The sequence below is a fragment of the Sciurus carolinensis genome, chromosome 17, assembly GCF_902686445.1.
Source record: "Sciurus carolinensis chromosome 17, mSciCar1.2, whole genome shotgun sequence".
Lineage (NCBI taxonomy): Eukaryota > Metazoa > Chordata > Mammalia > Rodentia > Sciuridae > Sciurus > Sciurus carolinensis.
In genome coordinates, this window is record NC_062229.1 from 14,340,990 (window position 1) to 14,360,331 (window position 19,342).

At 44.5% G+C, this 19,342-nt stretch overlaps 2 protein-coding genes across 8 annotated transcripts in view; one reads left to right on the forward strand and one right to left on the reverse strand.

Annotated features, from left to right (window-relative positions):
• Positions 1-528: 528 nt before the first annotated feature.
• Positions 529-4,255, reverse strand: Acp5 (acid phosphatase 5, tartrate resistant). Of its 5 annotated transcripts, none has more exons than XM_047532187.1 (6): positions 4,100-4,255; positions 2,786-2,891; positions 2,268-2,534; positions 1,933-2,060; positions 1,494-1,839; positions 529-1,119 (listed from the first exon to the last, which is right to left on the reverse strand). In XM_047532187.1, the coding sequence occupies exons 3-6, from the start codon at positions 2,532-2,534 to the stop codon at positions 877-879; spliced, it is 984 nt and encodes a 327-aa protein (XP_047388143.1). In that variant the 5' UTR covers positions 2,786-2,891; positions 4,100-4,255; the 3' UTR covers positions 529-876. The 5 variants fall into 5 exon arrangements, with proteins under 5 accessions (XP_047388143.1, XP_047388146.1, XP_047388148.1 ...); XM_047532190.1 differs by having other exon boundaries at positions 2,786-2,872; positions 4,100-4,251; XM_047532192.1 differs by lacking the exon at positions 4,100-4,255 and adding an exon at positions 3,865-3,880 and having other exon boundaries at positions 2,786-2,872.
• LOC124969295 (tigger transposable element-derived protein 1-like) overlaps positions 3,825-19,342 on the forward strand; it is a 32,842-nt gene continuing 17,324 nt past the window's right edge. For all 3 annotated transcript variants that reach the window (XM_047532186.1, XM_047532185.1, XM_047532184.1), the window contains exons 1-6: positions 3,825-4,026; positions 4,991-5,220; positions 6,435-6,909; positions 7,759-7,872; positions 13,347-13,581; positions 19,108-19,247. The gene's annotated coding sequence lies outside the window, so the exon portion shown is untranslated. The remainder of the gene's footprint in view (positions 4,027-4,990; positions 5,221-6,434; positions 6,910-7,758; positions 7,873-13,346; positions 13,582-19,107; positions 19,248-19,342) is intronic.

The following is a 19,342-nucleotide window of genomic DNA, read 5'->3' on the forward strand; positions in this document are numbered from 1 at the left end:
GGCACTCGGGGGTGCTCTACCACTGAGATACATTGCCAGCCTTTTTAAGTTGCCCAGGTTGGCCTTGAACTTTGTATCCTCCTGCTTCAACCTCCCAAGTACCTGGGATTACAGGTGTGTATTACCATACCCCACCAGGAGTCAGGCATGGATTGGGGAAGGGGTCTGCAGATTTGGCCTGGAAGACTTGCTTGATTTTGTATCTTTCTTTGTGCTTGTTTTTTTGTTTTTGTTTTTTGTTTTTTTTTTTTTTTTTCATTGTTGTTCTGTTTGTTTGTTTTGTTTTTTTGAGACTGGGACTCACTATGTTGCCCCAGGTTGGCCTTGAACTTCAGACTCAAGTGATCCTCTTGCATCAGCTTCCCAAGTAGCTGGGACTACAGACACCACTCTTGGTTTTTACTTAGAATCACATGCATGTGTGAGGACAGTTGGTCATGGAAGGAGTCAGGAGGTGGGGACAGGGAGCAGAGGCTCGGGGAGCCCAGGCACTCCAACCCTCAAGATGCAACACATTCCAGGCACACATGCAGCCTTGACAACTAGTCTTTTATTAAATGGCAGTAACAGAAAGATGCTTGTTTCAGGAAAAAAATTCCCTCTCTTCCTCCTGGCTCCCCAAAACAGCCTAGGTGAGTCTGGCCATGGGGTGTGACATGCCAGCGGGGACACACGTCCATGCTTCTTTCACATGTGTGGTCATCTGTGCTACCATGGCCATGTGGTGCTGTGGCTCTCTTTCTGCTCTGCTGGAGCACCAGGGGCCTGAGAGACAACCTACCTGTGGCTGGGGTCTCCACAGGGCCGTGCACCACCCTTGCAGAAGCCCCGCTGCCTCAGGCCTCAAAGTGGGCAGGGCAGGGTCCTCCTGGATGTTCAGGGTTTGGCTCGCTTGGGCAGGCTGGTCTTGAAGAGGGATTTTCCCGAGGCTTCGATGTATGTGACAGTCATCTCTTTAGGGCTTATCTCCACATAGGCAAAACCACCCAGCGAGTCCTCGGCCCCATAGTGGAAGCGCAGGTAGCCGTTGGGGACTTTGCGCTGGTGTCGCACCGAGGGGTCCATGAAGTTCCCTGCCCCACTCAGCACATAGCCCACTCCATTCTCATCCTGAAGGTACTGAGGATAGAGGTACAAGGTCAGGGAGTCCCCAGCCCTGACTTGAGGTTGACCAAGGGTTCCACCCACTCCTGCATTGGGTATAAGGTCAGACCTGTCCCTGACCACATGACCACTTTCATTAGCAAAATGCCTAACCCCTCCTGGTCTCAGTTTCCCCTACGGGGTGTATTAACACCACTTCAGAGATAGAGCACTAGAGCACTAGTAAGCAACTGTTATTATGACTTTTATGGAACTTTGGGTGTTTTCCTGGATAGAGAGTGAATTCGAATGAGGGTACTGACCTTCAGAAGGTCACAGGAGGTCCCCAAACAGCAGGAGGACACCAGAGCTAAGAACCTGGCTCCCCTCCACACCCGTAGGGTCCTCACCTGCAGGTTGTGGTCATGGCCACACAGGTAGGCAGTGACCCCATATTTGACCAGCAGTGGCTGCAGGTGCTTGACCAGGCAGCGGGTGGGCCCATGCTCAGCGATGGACCATACAGGATAGTGGCCGGCCACCAGCACGTAGTCCTCTTTGGCTGCCGCCAACTGCTTCTTGAGCCAGGACATCTGGGCACGGGCCAGAGTCAGATCTTTGGGCCTCTCAGGCTGCTGGCTGAGGAAATCATCTGAGTTGCCACACAGTGTCACGGTGTCCAGCATGAGGATGGCCACAGAGGTGTTGCTCCGTGGGATCTTGAAGTGCAGGCGGTAGAAGGGGCTGGGGAAGTTCCTGTGGAGGAAACAGGTCACGGGTGAACATTTTGTGCACCAGAGCTGTCGCAGGCCCCTTTGACTCCCTGATCGGGAGGCAGTGCAGGCTCACCAGCGCTTGGAGATCTTGGAGTAGGCAATCTGTGCTGAGACGTTGCCCAGGTGGTCATGGTTCCCGGCCAGCACATACCAGGGCACATTGCGCAGGGAGCGGTCAGAGAACACATCCTCAAAGGTCTCCTGTGGCAGACAGAAAGGGCATCCCACCCCCAGGGTCAACAGCTACCCCAATGCTGCCACAAAATCAGGGGCCAGGGACAAGGGAATTATTGAGTGTTCCGGGCACTGGTGAGTTCCCTATCAGTTTCCCTTTGCCCTCCCTAGAAGGGGGTCACCAGATTGGGTGGCTTCTTCCCACTGCCATCCCCTACTTTGTCAATCACACACCTGGAACCTCTTGTCATTGACATCATGCACGCCATTGAAGTAGAAGTTGTCCCCCAGGGACAGGATCAAGTCTGCACCCATGGTCTGCACAGTTCTGGCCATCTCCTTAGCGTTGGCTATTTCCCGGGCTGTGTGGAAAGGGGCATTGGGGACTCCTCCCCAGTCACCCACAGCCACAAAGCGCAGAGTGGGGGTGGGGGCAGTACAGTCAGTCAGAGGGAAGAGCAGTGAAGCTTGCAGAACCAGCAGCACCGTCCATGTATCCATCTGGAGGGGAGAGAACATGAACAGAACCCTGGCTGAGGCTGCGGAGCCAGCCCTGGAGACCCCAGTCTGCCATGCTTGGAGAGTAGAGGAGACCCCTCCCTGCAGGGCTGGCATAGCAGGAAACCCTCGGATATCCTAGTTCCTAGGACACTGTGGTATGAACTGGCTGGGAGGACTCCTCTAAGGGGCCAGGAAGAGTGGCTCTTCAGGACCCTTCCACCCTCCCTAACCCCGTTGTGCCCAGCACTCACCCTGGGGGAGACACAAGTCAGGCTGTGGGGGCTGCGAGAGGCAGGTGGGCTCCAGGGCAGAACTGGTGGTCACGGAGCCTTTATTCCCTGGGGTGGAAGTGGATCACTAGAGAGGATGATGCAGTTTCTCCGAGGACTGTTCCAGAAGCCCTCCCCTTGGGTCATGTGAGCCCTGGACTTCCCCAGAACTGGACATGGGATTCAGACAGGGGGTCTGGACTCCCGTGGGAAGCAGTGCTGCCTGCACACCTCTGACGCTGCCTGCAGGGACTTGTTCAGCCTCTTGGGCTGCCTGCAGGGGCTCGATGGTATTGTGGGCAGAGGTGTCCTGTGTATCTGAGTGTCGGGGTGTGTGTGTGTGTGTGTGTGTGTGTGTGTGTGTGTGTGTATGCACACGCATGTGTACTCGCAGCTGTGGGTTATATATATGTCTGAGAACAGCTTGTACATCTGTGTTCTCTGAAGACATGCTTGTCTGACCATGTCTGGGTGGGACTGTTTCCTGTGTGTGGCTGAGCAGGCCTGCCTGGGTCTCTCTGCAGTGGAGGCCTGGGTCTGTGTAGACATGTCTGCTGAGCCAGCAAGTCCTGTGTGGCATATCTGTAACTGGCTGGAGTTCTGCAGCATTGTGTAGAAGTTTGTGTGGACCAGAATTTGCGTGTCCATCTTACCTGTTGTGCTGTGTCTCTCAGGTGAACTGTGTGTCTCAGTGATGTGTTATTTGACCATGTGAGTGTAGGCCTCTTCTGTGTTCCAGTGGTCTCCCACCTCTCCATCCCCCACATAAACAGCAGTGGTGGCCTCCCTTTTCCAGGAAGTCCGGCCCACACTCTTCCCTACTCTCCCACCCCCCTTTCCTGCAGGAGGAACCCAGGCAGGAGGCCTCTGGGGACACACCATGTGACTGCAGCCTTCTGACCCTTACACCCTCAGCAGCTGCCTGCAGGCGGTCCATGGAATCCCAGCCTCCTGAGGGAGGGGAACAGGGTTGGGTAGTGCAGGGGTGTGGCCTGTTCCTCATCTCCTGGCCTCCCTCCTCTGCCTGGGACACCGCCCAGACGCGTCCCCTGAACACTCACCACCAGTCCCTCCAATCCCTGCCAACGTGGATGGAGAACACCTCACTCAACGCCAAGGGCACAGGCTTAGGGACGGTCGATGGTCACCTAGCTAGGGCTCGCTGTTGGTCCCCTTCCCCCCACCCCCGCACCTCGCAGCCGAGACAAACAGGAAGGAAGTGGGTAAGGAGGACAGGCGGAGACCCCTCCCCCGGGGACTAGGGGCCGAGGGCCCCGGCGGGCGGGCCGGTCTCACCTGCGGTCGGGGGGTTCGGGGTCAAGCCCAAGTGCTGCCACCCGAGCTGAGCTGCAGATCCACAGGGAGCTCGCTCTAGGGCTGCCCAGGTTTTAAGAAGGTGGCAGCCGGCCGGCCCTGCCCGCGGGCCCCAGGCCAGCCCAGGTGAGCCCAGGCGGAGAGGGCGGTGCCTCCGCTCCCCACTCCTGAACCCGGAGCCGCCACCGAGCGCAGCCACGCCTCCCAGACGCAGGCTGGGCGTCTGTGAAATGGGCTAAGGACCCCGGAAGGTGCTCAAACTCATGCACTGAGGTTGGAACTTGGCCGTGAGGGCAGTTCCAGGACCCGACTTCTTCCTCCTCCCGCACCTCCAGCCCCCGACACCAGCTGGGAGTTGCCACCTGCCCGCAGCGCTTGGGGCGCCACAGCCCCGGGTGGTAGCGCTGGAGGAGCCTCAGCCCCAGGCTGAGCCAAGATCTAGGAAAGATCTCAGTCTTGGGCTCCTGGGCTTTAAAATGTGTGTGAAAGGCTGGGGATGTCACTCAGAGCTAGAGCGCTTGCCTAGCATGAACGAGGCCCTGGGTTCCATCCCCAGCCCCAAACAAACAATTCGAAGGCAGAAGAGTCAAATTTTCCTTAGAATTCCCAAAAACATAAGTAAGCCCGCCCCCTGGGACGGGAGCTTAACTCCTTTCCCACCCCCCGCCCCCACCTTTTGAGTGCGGACTGGACTGGTGACTCACCCAGCGGATAATGTATGGAAAGGTGAAAAACAGTGACTTTACAATGGCGACGCCTGGAAGATGCCGCCTTAAGGAAATGACCCAGGTGAATGTCATAGTTATTTCTTATTGATACCCTGCAGCTTTCTGTTAAGGTCTGAGGACACCTCCCCTCTGTGGTTTCTTCCAGAAACCCATAATCACAGGCTATTGATCAGAAAAATAACAGACAAGCCCACTTGGAAGGACAGTCAACAAAATACCTGACCAGTGCTCTACGAACGTGTCCAGAGTTGCTGTAGACTGGAGGAGACCAAAGAGACATGAGGACTGAATGCAGTGGGGGATCCTGGATGCGATTCTGGATCAGAAAAAGGACATGTGGAAAACTGCTGAAGTCTAGAGAAAGCCTTGACTTTTGTAAATAGCAACGCAACTAAGAAATACATTTCTTTTCCTTTCTTTTCTTTCTTCCTTTCATTCTTTTTTTTTTTTTTTTTACTTTTTTTTTTTTTTTTTTTTTTTTTTTTGTAACAGATGAGGTCTTACTATGTTGCCCGGGGTTTCAACTGATCTCTGGCCACCCTCCCCAGCCTCCTGAGTAGCTGGAACTACAGGTGGTCACCACTGTCTGCTGACTGAATATCTTTTACTTTTTCTATGCCTGCTATTATCTTTAGAAAAATAGGATACACTTGGTACCAGTTGATAACTTTTTTTTAATTTAATAATCTTTATTGACTTTACTTTCAATTCTAGAATTGAGCAGTGCTTCAGTTCGTTAAATAGAGGAAATGTTTCCTTACAACTTTTTCATTTAAGTGTTAGTGCTTTATGTTTTAAATTTATAACAGAAAAAAAAAAAAAAAAAAAAAAACCAGCATGTGTGCATGATTAAAATTAAGTAGGCCTAGGGCTGGAAGTGTTGCTCCATTGTAGATCATATACTTATGACATGCAAGGCCCTAGGTCCAATCCCTGGCATCCCCTTCACCCCCCATAAATAAATAAATTAAACCATAATTTGTTCAGGGGGGGTATATGTGATGAAACCTGTAGATCATTGGCTATTTTTCCCCTCCAGTGTTCAGAAGAGGGTCTTCTCCCTGCATTCACCCAGAAGAGACCCCTTCTGCATTAGGATTAGAATTCTGGATTAGGATTTGGTTCAAAGTCTCCCTCCTCCTCTACCCTTGTCTTTTTTCCCAGCACCAACGCCAACCCCAGACATCAGTCCCAAATTTGAGTTCCTCCCTGGACTATCCTCTCCTTCCCTCCCTCCCCAGCCCTTCCCTTACTCCCAGGCTCCTCCCTTTGTTCTTCTTCTCTGACCTCCACACCCTCCCAGAAGTATCCCAGAACCCTCTGACCTCAGGGCCTTCACACTTGTTGTTCTACCAACAAGAAGGAAGAGTTCTTCCTTCCTCAGATGCCAAATGGCTTCCTGGTCCACTGTATTTTCCTCCCTTTAACTTATCATCTTTTCAGAGGAGGCTGGGAATGCAACCCAGAGCCTCCTGCCACGGACCTACACACCCAGCCCGCAAACTTATCATCTTGCTATAGTTTTCTCTGTAGCACTTATCACTGCTGACAGACTGGTTTATCTTGTTTTCTCTCTCTCTCCCCACCAGTGAGAACTCCAAAGGGACAAGAATGCTTTCTGTTTCTCTGGCATCTAGAATTGAGAACCCACATAGGTATTTGCTCAGCAGTTATTTGGAAAATGATGGAATGAAGGGATTCCCTTTCGGGACATTCTGTTCTCTCCATCCATCAACTTTAAACTTGACTTAAACAACAACAGTAAAAAAACTTGACTCAATTTTTTTTTCCCATGGTGGTTGCTTTGCTTTATTTTTTATTTTGGTGCTGGAGCTGGAAACTGTGGCCTCACCCATGCTAAGCTCCACCACTGGGCTGCACTCCCAGCCCCTAAGCCTCATCCTTAGTAAACAGCTGGGACATAACTCTTGGAGGCTCTCCCACGAGGCTTGTTTTGTTGGGGATATCTTTATCTCTACTGCTGTATCTTGGTGCAAAACTTCAAATACTTTGGTCAATACACACTAAGAAGTGTTGGTGCAATAGAAACCAAATTAAAATGTGGTAGGTATTTGTGGCTCTATCTTTGTGGTAGATTGCATGTTTAGCATGGGTAAGGACATGGATTCAATGTCTGGTTCCAAAATGGAATGAATGAATGAATGAATGAATAAAGGTAGGTAAACTTGGGGACTCTTCAGTGGACTTTCTGGTTCAGATTCTGGTTCCTCTGGTACTATTTAGCTGTGTAACAGTGGGCTAGAAACTTTACCTCTCTGCCATACTTCATCTCTAACATGGGAGATGTTAAAGTTGCTCAGTCAGGGTGTGTGGATCAAATGATCAGCTTCAGATGGAGGATGCAGAACACTAGCTTGCACATAGCCAGCCCCACTCTAAGGCAGCTGTCCCTGTCCATTATTATTTCCGCTCTTATGTGTGTATTAGGTCAGGTAATGGCAATTAGGATAAACTGAACATGTTTAAGAGACAGAAATGCAGGCTAGGGATGAGGCTCAGTGGTAGAGCACTTGTCTAGAATGTGCAAAATAAAACCCTCTGTTTGATACCAGCACTGCAAAAATAAATATTGTTTTCATTAAGAAAAAGGCAAAATGATAGCTTGGGAATTAATTCATTCTGGTTTTCCTTGAACTGTCCTGGTTTTACAGAAAGTTCCCATTCTGGGAACCCCTTCAGGCCCAGATAAATTGGGACAGTTGATTGCCCCAAGATAGTGAGTCACAACCACTGGTGAGAACTGTAGCAGGATCCCAGTATTTTATTGTGAACAATTTCAAACATCCAGCAAAGTTGAAAGGATTGTATGGTGAACACCCCTACACATTCATCCCTGGATAATGCAATTAATGTCTGAAAATATTTTGCTTTGGTATTACCCAACTTTCACAGCCTGGTGAATGGGAGTCCGCACCTGAGGAGGAGGTGCAGGGAGAAGAATTGCTTTGGGGGAAGCAAACCAACCCCGGTGTGGATGCAGTGGGCAAGAGGCGCCTTCCTGTTCAGGTGGGAAGACAGGCTTGCTTGTGGAAGAAGGGTCTGTGTTAGTCAATTTCTATCACTATCATGAATACTGAAAATAATCAACTTACAGAGGAAAGGTTTAGTTTGGTTCACAGTTTTGGAGGTGCCAGTCCATGATAGGTTGGCCCTGTTGCTTTGAGGCAGCACGTCGTGGCAGGAGCAGGTGGTGAATCAAAGAAGTGACAGAAAGAGAATGGACCCCACAATCTCCTGGGACAGCACTCCACTAATGAAGGACCCACAGACCTCCCACTAGGGCCTACCTCTTAGTTTCTACCACCTCCAAGTAGTGCCAAGCTGGGACCCCAACTTTTAACACCAGGTCTTTGGAGGACATCCCAGATCCTGACTATAACTGGTCCCCAGTATTTTATTTTACTTATTTATACTTAGGCCCTGGGGAGAGAACCCAGGGCTTCTCAAATGCTAGGAAAGTGCTCCACCCCTGACCTACATCCCCAGCCTGCTTTGTAAACTTTATTTTGAGACAAGATCTTGCTCAGTTGTCCACGCTGGCTTCAAACTTGTGACCCTTTTGCCTTAGCTTCCCAAGTAGCTAGGCCCTGGCATTTTACTATGAAGGATTTTAGTTGGGAAAGTTGTATAGTGAATACCTCTACATACTGACTCCTGGAAGATGCAATTAATATTTGGAATATATTTGCTTTTCTATCTATTTAGCTATCTCTATGTGTCTATTCACTCATCCCTCTTAATTTTTTTTTTTTTCTTCATTGCTGGGGTCCCAGTAATCCAGAGCTTCACATAGGCAATTCTGTGTAATTTCTGTGCACTTTGATAGAAGTTGCATACATCTGTGCGTTTCCTTCCTAACACTTCAGTGCTCTCATTGCTAGCTGGAGCTCACTGTTTGTTTATAGTCCCCCCCCACCGTGTAAAATTTACATACTGTGATTCACAGAAATCTGCAGGTACACCGAGTTCTCGTAAATATCAGCTGCAATCTTTAAATAAATAACTTGTTCACTACCTGATTGTATTTAAAACAAAAAATAAAATGAAAGTAACAGGAAGTAGAAGGGCTTGAAAAATAATTTTTTCCTCAACTGTCATAAGTTATTAACTGGAACAGACCACTGTCACATAAAACAGGTTAACAAAAGAAAACTAAACAGTTTATTGACATGTATATTTCATACATACATGGGACATATTCAATGAGTAATCCCAAAGAAGTGACTTTGAATTCCAGCTTATGCTGTATGTTCAACAGGAACAATAAATTTTTAGAGCACTGATAAAACCAAAGAAACAGATTTTGGCTTTCTGGGAATGGCAACTTCTGGGAAGACAAATGAATAGCAGATAAAGGCTAGTCACTAAAGCTCACGTTCCTCTGGTACCACGTCCAGACCCATAGGGTCTAACGTCATCTTCAACGTCTCAAAGGGTAACCCATAGGTATGATGTAGGATTGGCCAATGGGCATCTAAAGTCATGACCAAGAAGTGACACCTCTGCCACTGGTTGCTGGCGGCCTCCTGAGATTGCAGGGGGTATCAGAATGGAGGCCCTCCCCACCATTTTTTTTCCCACCAGAGGCCACAGGAGGAAAGAAATTTAATTAGGGACATTTGAAAGAAATCTTTGATGTCCCAGAGTCTTTATTCTATCAGAATAGGAAAAAAATAAGTTCAGTGAATTCTATTTTTTCTTTTTTTTCCTTTTTTCTTTTTTTCTTTCTTCTCTTTTTAATCTGAAGTTTGAACCAGGAGCATTTTACCACTGAACTACATCCCCAGTTCTGTGTAACCTCTGTGGCTCAGTGGTTAAGTACCTCTGGGTTCAATCCCCAGTACCACCCCCTCCGCCGACTGGGAGTGCCTAGCACCTAGTACACACTTCAAAATGGTTCACTTTTCAAAAACTTTCTGTGCTGGGGGTGAAACCCAGGGTCTAAGGCAGGCTAAGTACATGCTCTACACTGAGTTATGCCCCCAGCACCCCCACGTTTACCACTACCTGGTTGTAATAGTCAAAGGAATTACAGTTGTTGGGAGAAGAAATAAAGTTACTATGGCTTGGATAAGTGTCCCCAGATCCATGTGTTAAAGACTGGGTCCCTGGCCGTAGTGCTCCTGGGAGGTGGTAGAGCTGGAGCCTAGTTGGAGGTGTGCTGATCACTGGGACATGCCCTGGAAGAGGATATTAAGACCCTGGCCCTTCCTCTTTCTCGTCTCACTGAGGTGAGCAGTTTGCTCTAGAATGTTCTCCCAGCCCTGATGTGCATTGACCGGAGGCCAAAAGCAACAGGGCCAACCACCTGACCTTAAGCTGAAACCTCCAAGTCTGTATGCCAAAGTAAACCTTTCCTCTTTTTAAAGTTGTCTTCAGTGCCTGTCACAGTAACAAAAATCTGACTAACATAGGGACGGGGGAAAATGTTCAACACGGCCAACAGAGCAACTTAAACACCAGGATGACATGGGAGGCGGGGGGTGGGGGTGGAGGAGGAAGAAGGCTGAGAAGAAATTCTTGATCCATCTGCACAGAAAATCAGCAGATGAGAGCTCCATTCACCAGGGGATGAATCAAGAAAGAAGAGCTATTCAGAGTCCTGGAAGGTCGTAGATGGAGAATACCAAAGAATCCACAGACGCTCGCCTTTTATGACACATTTTATCAGTCTTTTCTTTACTGCAAACACCCAGGGCCACGTGGTTTATAAAGAAAAGAGGTTTGGTTGAGTGCAGTGGCACACACCTGTAATCCCAGTGCCTTGTGATATTGAGACAGGAGAACTGCAAGTTTGAGGCCAGCCTGGGCCATTTAGTGAGATTCTGTCTCAACATTAAAAAAAAAAAAAAAAAAAAAGAATTGGGAATGTAGCTCAGTGGTAGAACATCCCTGGGTTTGATCCCAGTACTGGGGGGGAGGGGTGTCTTATTTATATGTACTTTGGATATTTGGACGCTGAAAGCCCAAGATCTGGTGGCCCCATTTGTTCAGCCTCTGGCAAGGACCTCTGTGGCTCAGGACATGGTGGGGAAGCAGGAAGGGAAATGTCTGCTTGGAGAAGAAAACAACTGCACGGGGTGTCTCCTTCTTAACAACTCATTCTTGCAAGAACTAAGTCACTCTGAGGTTAGGGTTCAGCCCTTGCAAGGGTGATGCCGCCAGGACCAACCTCCCACTGGGTACCAACTCTTCAAGGTTCTGCCCCCTAAACTTCCCCACACTGGGGACAAAACTTCCGGCACAGGAGATTTTACGGGATGAATTCAGGCTGTGTTCAAACCATAGCATGCACCCTGCTCAAGATCTGGCTTCACAATCATGTGCACTCGCACGATTTGCTCTTACAAATTTACGTTAAGAAAATTTTATTTGAAGTTAATTTTAAAAACATGGAAAATTCTGACACGATACCACTTGGTTGAACCTGAAGGGCATTATGCTCAGCAAAATAACTCAGATGTAAAAGGACAAATAGTGTATGATTCCATTTATTTGAGATCCGTAGATAGTTGAATTCGTGGAAAATAGAGTGAAAGGTACCCGAGTAGCTGGAGGGAGAGGGAGAATTTAATGCGGACAGAACATCAGTTTGGGAAGATGAAAAAGTTCTGGAGCTGGATGGTTGGCGGTATTTGTACAAAGTGTGTATGTGCTTAATGTCACTGAACTGTTAGCTTCAAAATGAAGATGGAAATGTTTTTGTGATATGTATTTTATCACAATTAAAATTAAAAAATACAGGGCTGGGGTTGTAGCTCAGTGGTAGAGTGCTTGCCCAACATGTGTGAGGCACTGGGTTCGATTCTTAGCACCGCATATAAATAAATGAATAAAATAAAGGTCTATCAAATCTTAAAAAAATTTTTTTTAAACTTAAAAATACAAAATAGCAGTCAATAACCCTAAAACACACGACTGTACCCACCACATGAAAAATAAAATGTACATTTGGATATAATTGTTTCACATACACATTCTTCCCCTCCCCGTCATTCATCCCTCCTTCCCCCTCCCCGCCCCTCCCCTTCCCCACTTCACCTGCCCCTCCTCACAGTTCTGGGATTGAGCCTAGGGCCCCACACTGCTAGGCAAGACCTCTACTGCCGAACCACACCCCCAGCCCTTTTTAATTTTCAAGACAGGGTCTCACTAAATTGCCCCAGCTGACCTCAGATTTGGGATTCTTCTGCCTCAGCCTCCTGAGTTGCTGGGATTACAGGTGTGTACCACCATGCCCAGTTACATTTTCTTTTTCTCTTTTTGAGGTACTGGGGAATCAAACCCAGGGCCTGGCACATGCTAGGTAAGCACTCTCCTGCCATTGAGCTATATTCCCAGCTCTTCACATTTTCTTTTCTTTTCTTTTTTTCTTTTTCTTGTTCTTCTTCTTTTTTTTTTTTTTTTTTTTTTTTTGGTACTGGAGATTGAACCCAGGGGCACTTAACCACATCCCCAGTCCTTTTTCCTTTTTATTTTGAGACAGGGTCTCAGTTAGTTGCCTAGGGCCTTGCTAAGTTGCCCAGGCTGGCCTCAGACTTGTGATCCTCCTCCCTCAGCCTCCCGAGCTGCTGGGATTACAGTACTGCATCACCCCACACCGCCCTCTACATTTTCTTTTAATCAAACAAAGAAAATCAGGAGAAGTAAAGTTGAAGCCGCATCCCCAGCCCATGATTTCAGCTTGAAAAATCCCAAATGGTGTTTTGAATCCTATTTCTGTCCCCTAACTGCTTCTCCCTCATTGGAGGGAACACATATTACCAGATTTTTATGTCTACAAAAGACTGACAACTTTAAATAGAAAAGTATCCGATAATTAGGTTGAACTTGGAGGTAGCAGCAGCTTGTTTAAGAGAACTTGAGTTCCTGCTCATTGAAACATAAATCCTCATGCTGAGATATTAAGAGGTGGGTCAGGTGGGACTATTAAGAGGTGAAGGTCATTTGGGCTCTGACCTCACCCAAGGATGAATCCACTCGCTAGTGGGTCAGTGGGTTCTTGCGGATGGCCTTTGTTTTAAAAGCCAGTTCTTCCTGGGGCTCTTGCTCTGCCTATCTAGGCGTGGCCCCTGCCATATCATGATCCAGCAGGCAGGGATCTGCCTGCTCAGATATCAAGTAGATGCCGGCTCAATGCTTGCAAAACCATGAGCTAAGTAAGTCTGGTTTCTTTATAAATTATACTATCTGGTATTCCTTAGAGCAACAGATAAGGGACTTAGACTTATTTATTTATTTATTTATTTATTTATTTATTTATTTATTTATTTATTTATTGCAGTGTGGAGGTTGAATTCAGGACCTCCCAGGATATTAGGCAAGTGCTCTACCCATGAGCTACACCCTTGGTCCCTCCTCTTATTTGTTGAACCCCTACCCCATGCTGGGGATTGGACACAGGGCCTCCTGCTTGCTAGGCAAGGGCTCTATCACTGAGCCACTCCTCTGTTCCCCTTATTTATATGTTTACATTTTAGATTTCTTATAGCTGTTATGGACTTCAGAAGGATTTGCTGGGTGGAGACTAAAGATTAAAAAGTAAAATACATCCCACTGATAAAAGTGAAATGTTTAAATGACTTCAATAAGTTTGTAAATGGACTGAAAAATGTAACCAACGACTCTTACAAAGAATCCACTAGCCATGGAAGTAACAAGATAATGATAATTACCATTGTTACAAAAGGTTTCAGAGAAACTTTATTTCTAAAGGTAAGTAATTTAAATGCAATCTTCTGGGATCCATAGCTGGAGTAGAGTGAGGTAGGAAGGAGAGAAGACCACAGGGAGATGAGGAGGGATGTTTGGGGCAGATCCTGTGGCCTTCAGGATATTTGATGAATGAGGTTTTTACTCTCAGTGAGGGGGGAGCCATGGAAGGTTCCAAGCAGAGGAGGGATGATTTGACTGAAGTTTTGCATGATCCATTAGGTGTTGGGTGCAGGGTGCTAGCCATTGGACAGGTGTTAGCAGAAGATTTTGGCCAGGTTCTGGCATCTGGGGGCACCTTGCAGGGCCCAGCAGTCCCTGTGCTTTTTGCAGACATCTTAACCTGCCACCACCTCCATGTGGCCACAGCCTGAACTGTAGCAATGTCCTGCAGACCCTGTGATTTTGTTGGAATGAACAACTGAGCTCCTTCCAGCCCCCTTGGATCAGAGACTGCCCCAGAAAAACTCCCAGAGATGGGATGAGAGAGAGGTCCCCAGAGGCAGGAGGATGGCAAGTTTGAAGCCAATCCAGGCCACTTAACCAGACCCTGTCTCAAACTAAAAGAGCTTGGGATGCAACTCAGTGGTAGAGTGCTTGCCTGGCATGCACAAGGTCCTGGGTTCAATCTCCAGTACTGTGAATAAATAAACAAATAGCAATACCATAGTTTGGATCTTGCATGTCCCCTAAAGGGCATGCACTGAGGGCTTGTAACCCCATGGTACTATTGGGAGATGGTGGACTCTTTAGGAGTTTTTGGTTCTCTATAGTTAACCTGCCTTATATCTCTGGTTACTGCAGGAATTTTTCTATATCCCTAGGTTTAAGTAATTTGATGATGGTGTGCTTGGTGTAGACTTTTTTTTTTTCATATAGCTTGTACTTGCAATTTGTTTAGCTTTTTTAAACTCCATATTTGTAATTTTCACCTAATTAGATTTGTTTGTGTACGCATGCACTGGGGAGTATGACCAGGTCCTTGTGTGCTTTAGGTAAGTATTCTACCACTGAGCTCCCTACCCCAACCTCTAATTTGAAAAATTTGAAACAATTATTTGTTCAAAATTTTTCTGTCCTTCCTGCTTCCCCTTTTAGGGAATCCATATGTTAACATATTATAACAGATATATTTGTCCCACTACACGGACCACATTGATGTCTTCTTCATTTTTTCCATCATTTTTCTCTGGGTATTTTGTTTTTGATAGTTTGTATCACTACATCTTAAGGTTGACTTTCTCTCTGTCTCTGTCTCTGTCTCTCTCTGTCTCTCTCTCTCTCTCTCTCTCTCTTTGGGTACAGGGGATTGAACCCAGGGGCACTTTACCACTGAGTCACATCCCCAGTCATTTTTTTTAAAGCATTTTGGGACCACATCTGGCAAAGTTGCTGAGAGTCTGGCTGAGGTGCTGTGGCTGGCCTTGAATTGGCAATCCTCCCGCTCAGCCTCCAGAGTCGCTAGGATTACAGGTGAGTGAGTGCCACTGTGCCCATCTTAGTCGAAGTTTTTCAACTGTAATGTCTGACCTGCTGTTTATTTCGTTCAGTATATTTTTTCTTTCATTTAAAACATATATTTTTTTTAATCTCTACTGGTCTGATTAGTGCCTTTTTGTTTTTATTTAAAAATTTTTGTGGAACATAATGCATAACATAAAATTTACCCTTTCAAACATTTTGCATGTGGAAGTCAATAGCACTAAGTCCATTCACAATGTTGTGAATGGACTTACTGCTAAGTGTTTCCACAATTTTTTCACCATTGTGGTTTTTAAAAATTATTTTTAATTGTTTTAGATATCAGGAATTGAACCCAGGGTGCTTAAACACTGAGCCACATCCTTAGCCTTTTTAATTTTTTTATTTATAGAGAGGGTCAGGGTCTCACTAAGTTGCTGAGGGCCTAAGTTGCTGAGGCTGGCCTTGGACTTTCCATCCTCCTGCTTCAGTCTCCTGATCTGCTGGGATTACAGGTATGTGCAACAGCACCTGGCTTTTTATATCAGTCTAAACAGAAACTCTGTACCCATTAAACAATAACTCCTAGCTGGTCGTGATGGTGCACAGCTGTACTCCCAGCTACTAGGGAAACTAAAGCAGGAGAATTACTTGAACCCAGGAGTCTGAGACCAGCCTGGGCAACATAGCAAGATCCTGTCTCAAACAAACAACAATAACAAAAATAAATAAATAACTCCATACTGGTAAGCTTCCTTCTACTTTTTCTTTCTTTCTTTCTTTTTTTTTTTTTTTTTTCAGTGCTGGAGATGGAACCCAGGGCCCCTGATCTATCACTGAGGGGTATCCTCAGCCCCTCTATTGTTTCTGTGAGATTTCTAAGTACTTCATGTAAGTGGAAGCATATAATATCTGTCCTGTGTTTGGCTTATTACACCTGGCATAGTGTTTCAAAGCTCATCTGCATTGTAACTTTAATCATTACTTCCTTCTTTTTAGGGCTCATTAAAATTCCATTGTGTGGATGGTCCGTATTTTGTTCTTTAGTTAATGAACACTTGGGTGGTTTCCACAACAATCTTTCAGCTATTAAGAACACTTCAGGTAGGAAAACTGGTGTATATGTATCTGTTTGAGTTCCTGGTTTTAGTGTGGTTTGATACATATTGTATCATTTGTGTGCATATGTGTATGTACACACATGTACATGCTGTATAGGAGTGGAGAGGCTATATCCTTGGGTAATTCTTTGTTCATGCTTACCAGCAATGCACAAGGGTGCCAATTTCTACAAACCTAATGATCACTGGTTATTTTATTAAAAAACAAACAAACAAACAAACAATCCAAGGCTAGGGTTGTGGCTCAGTGGTAGAGCACTTACCTAGCATGTGTGAGGCACTGGGTTCAATTCTCAGCACCATATTTAAATAAATGAAAAAAATAAAGGTCCAGCAATAACCAAATATATATATATATATATATGTTTATATTTAATAAAAGTTAAATATATTAATTTAAAATTAATTATATATTAATTAAAATTTAAAATTAAATATAAATATGTAATTAAAATTATATAAAACATAAAATTAGATATATATTAATTAAAATTAGATATATAAGCATATATAATAAAATTAAATTTATATTTAAGAAGATTTTTAAAAAACATACAAATACTCATACTGATAGTTGTGAACTGATATCTCATTGTAGTGTTGATTTGCATCTACATAGTGACCAAAAATTGTTTTGCATGCTTATTGGCTATTTCTATGTCTTCTTTGGACAATTGTCCAAGTCTTTAGTCCATTTTTGAATTAGATTTGTTGTTCCCGTTGAGTTGTAATTTTTTATTTATTCTGGATACCAATCCTTTATTAGATATATGATTTGCAAATATTTTCTCTCATTCTGTAGGTCATGTTTATATTTTCTGAGGCATATTCTTTGGTGCAATATAGTTTTTAATTTTGATATTGTCCAGTTTAGCTATGTTTTCCTTTGGATACTTGTGCTTTTGATGGCACATCTTAAAGAAAATATCGGTGAATCCAGTGTCATGAAATTTCCCTGTATGCTTTCTTCTAAGTATTTTATTATTATTTTTCTTAAATTTGGGTCTTTGAAATTTACTTTAATTTTTGCATATGATACAAACGAAGTGTTCATATATTTCATAGTTGAAAAGAGTGACTTTCCTTATTGAATGATCTTGGCATTACCATAGAAAATCATTTGACCATATATGTAAAGTTCATTTCTGAGCTCTTTATTTCATTCCATTAGCTCATGTGCTTGTTATGCCAGTACTCTGCTGGTTTAGTTATTTATTTATTTTTATTTTATTTTATTTTTTTGGTACCAGGGATTGAACTCAGGGGCACTCAACCACTGAGCCTCATCCCCAGCACTATTTTGTATTTTATTTAGAGACAGGGTCTCACTGAGTTACTTAGCACCTTGCTTTTGCTGAGGCTGGCTTTGAACTTGAGATTCTCCTGCCTCAGTCTCCCGAGTCACTGGGATTACAGGCTGGTTTTTTTTTTTTTTTTTTTTTTTTTTTTTTTGGGTGCTGGGGATTGAACCCAGGGCCTTGTGCTTACAAGGCAAGCACTCTACCGACTGAGCTATCTCCCCAGCCCCCAGGCTGTTTTTTTTAACACTATAGTTTTGTATTAAGTTTTGAGTTCAGGAAGTGTGAGTCCTCCAAATTTGTTACTTTTTATGATTATCTTGGTATTCAGTTTCCCTTAACATTTCATGTGAATTTCAAGAGTTTTTTTCAATTTCTCCTGAACAGGTCTGAAACTCTATAGGAATTGCATTGAATCTCTATATTACTTTGGGTATTACTGTCATCTTAAGAATAGCAAGTCTTCCCATCCATGCACCGGGGGTGTCTTTTCATTAATTTATGTCTTCTTCAATTTCATTCATAATCTTTTTGATTTTCAGTGTATAGGTCATTTACCTACTTAGTTACAATTGTTTCTAAGTGTTTTTCTCTTTTTGATACTTTCATAAATGGATCGTTTTATTAATCTCTTTTCAGGTGATTTATTATTAACATATGGAAATGCAACTGGTTTTTTCACATTGGTTTGTGTCCTGCAACACTGTTGAATTCATTTCTTAGTTTCCCCTAGTGAAGCCTTTAAGGTTTTCTATATACAAGGTCATATAATCTGTGAAAAAGAGATAAGTTTTCCTCTTTTTTCCAGTATGGTTGCCTCTTATTCCTTTTTCCATCCTAATTTCTCTAGCTGGAATCGCCAATGCTCTGTTGAACTGAAGTAATGAAAGTAGGTAACCATCACCAGTATTTTCCAAACTTTTCATCACTCTAAACAAAAACTGTGCCCATTAAGCAATAACTCTGTTTTTCCTTCTCCCAGTTCCTAGTAATCTTTAATCTACTTTGTTTTCATGAATTTGCCAATTACAAATATTTCATATAAATGGAATAATATATTTTGTGTCTAGATTATTTCATTCAGCATAATATTAGGGTTCATCTATATTGGGGCATGTATAATAACTTCATTCCTTTTTATGGCTAAGTAATATTCCATTTTATGCATATACTATATTTTATTTATACATCCATCTGTTGATAAATATTTGGGTTATTTATAAAGTGTTTTATTGGTTTATAAATTTACATAAAATAATACTTTTTGCTTTCTGAAAAACAAGGGGTATCCTTATCTTGTTCCTGATAACAGAAAAGTTTCTAGTCTTTTATCATTATATCAACTGTGGGTTGTTTTTATTTTTTTGTTGTTGGTACTGGGGATTGAACTCAGGGGCGCTTAACCACCAAGCCACATCCCCAACCCTTTTTAAAATATTTTATTTAGAGACAGGGTCTCACTGGCTTAGGGCCTTGCTAAATTGCTGAGGCTGGCTTTGAGCTCATGATCCTCCTATCTCAGCCTCCCAAGCCACTGGGATAATTGGCATGCACCACTGCCCCTGGCAACTGTGAATTTTTCATATGTGAGTTTATCAGGTGAAGAACATTCCTTTCATTCCTAATTGATTGTTTTCTTTTTAATCAAGCTTTGGAAGTTTATATGACCCTGTGCATCTATTGTCCCAGCTACTTGGGAGGCTGAGGTAGGAAGACTTCTTGAGCCTAGGAAATCAAGGCCAGACTGGACAACACAGTGAGACCCACCTCTTTAAAAGGAAGAAAGGAAGTAAGTAAGGTGACTGTCTTTTATTTGGCTGGTGGTGAGGGGTATGCAGTTGCTACTGTGCTAAGAACTGAACTGAACTGATTGAAATGAACCAT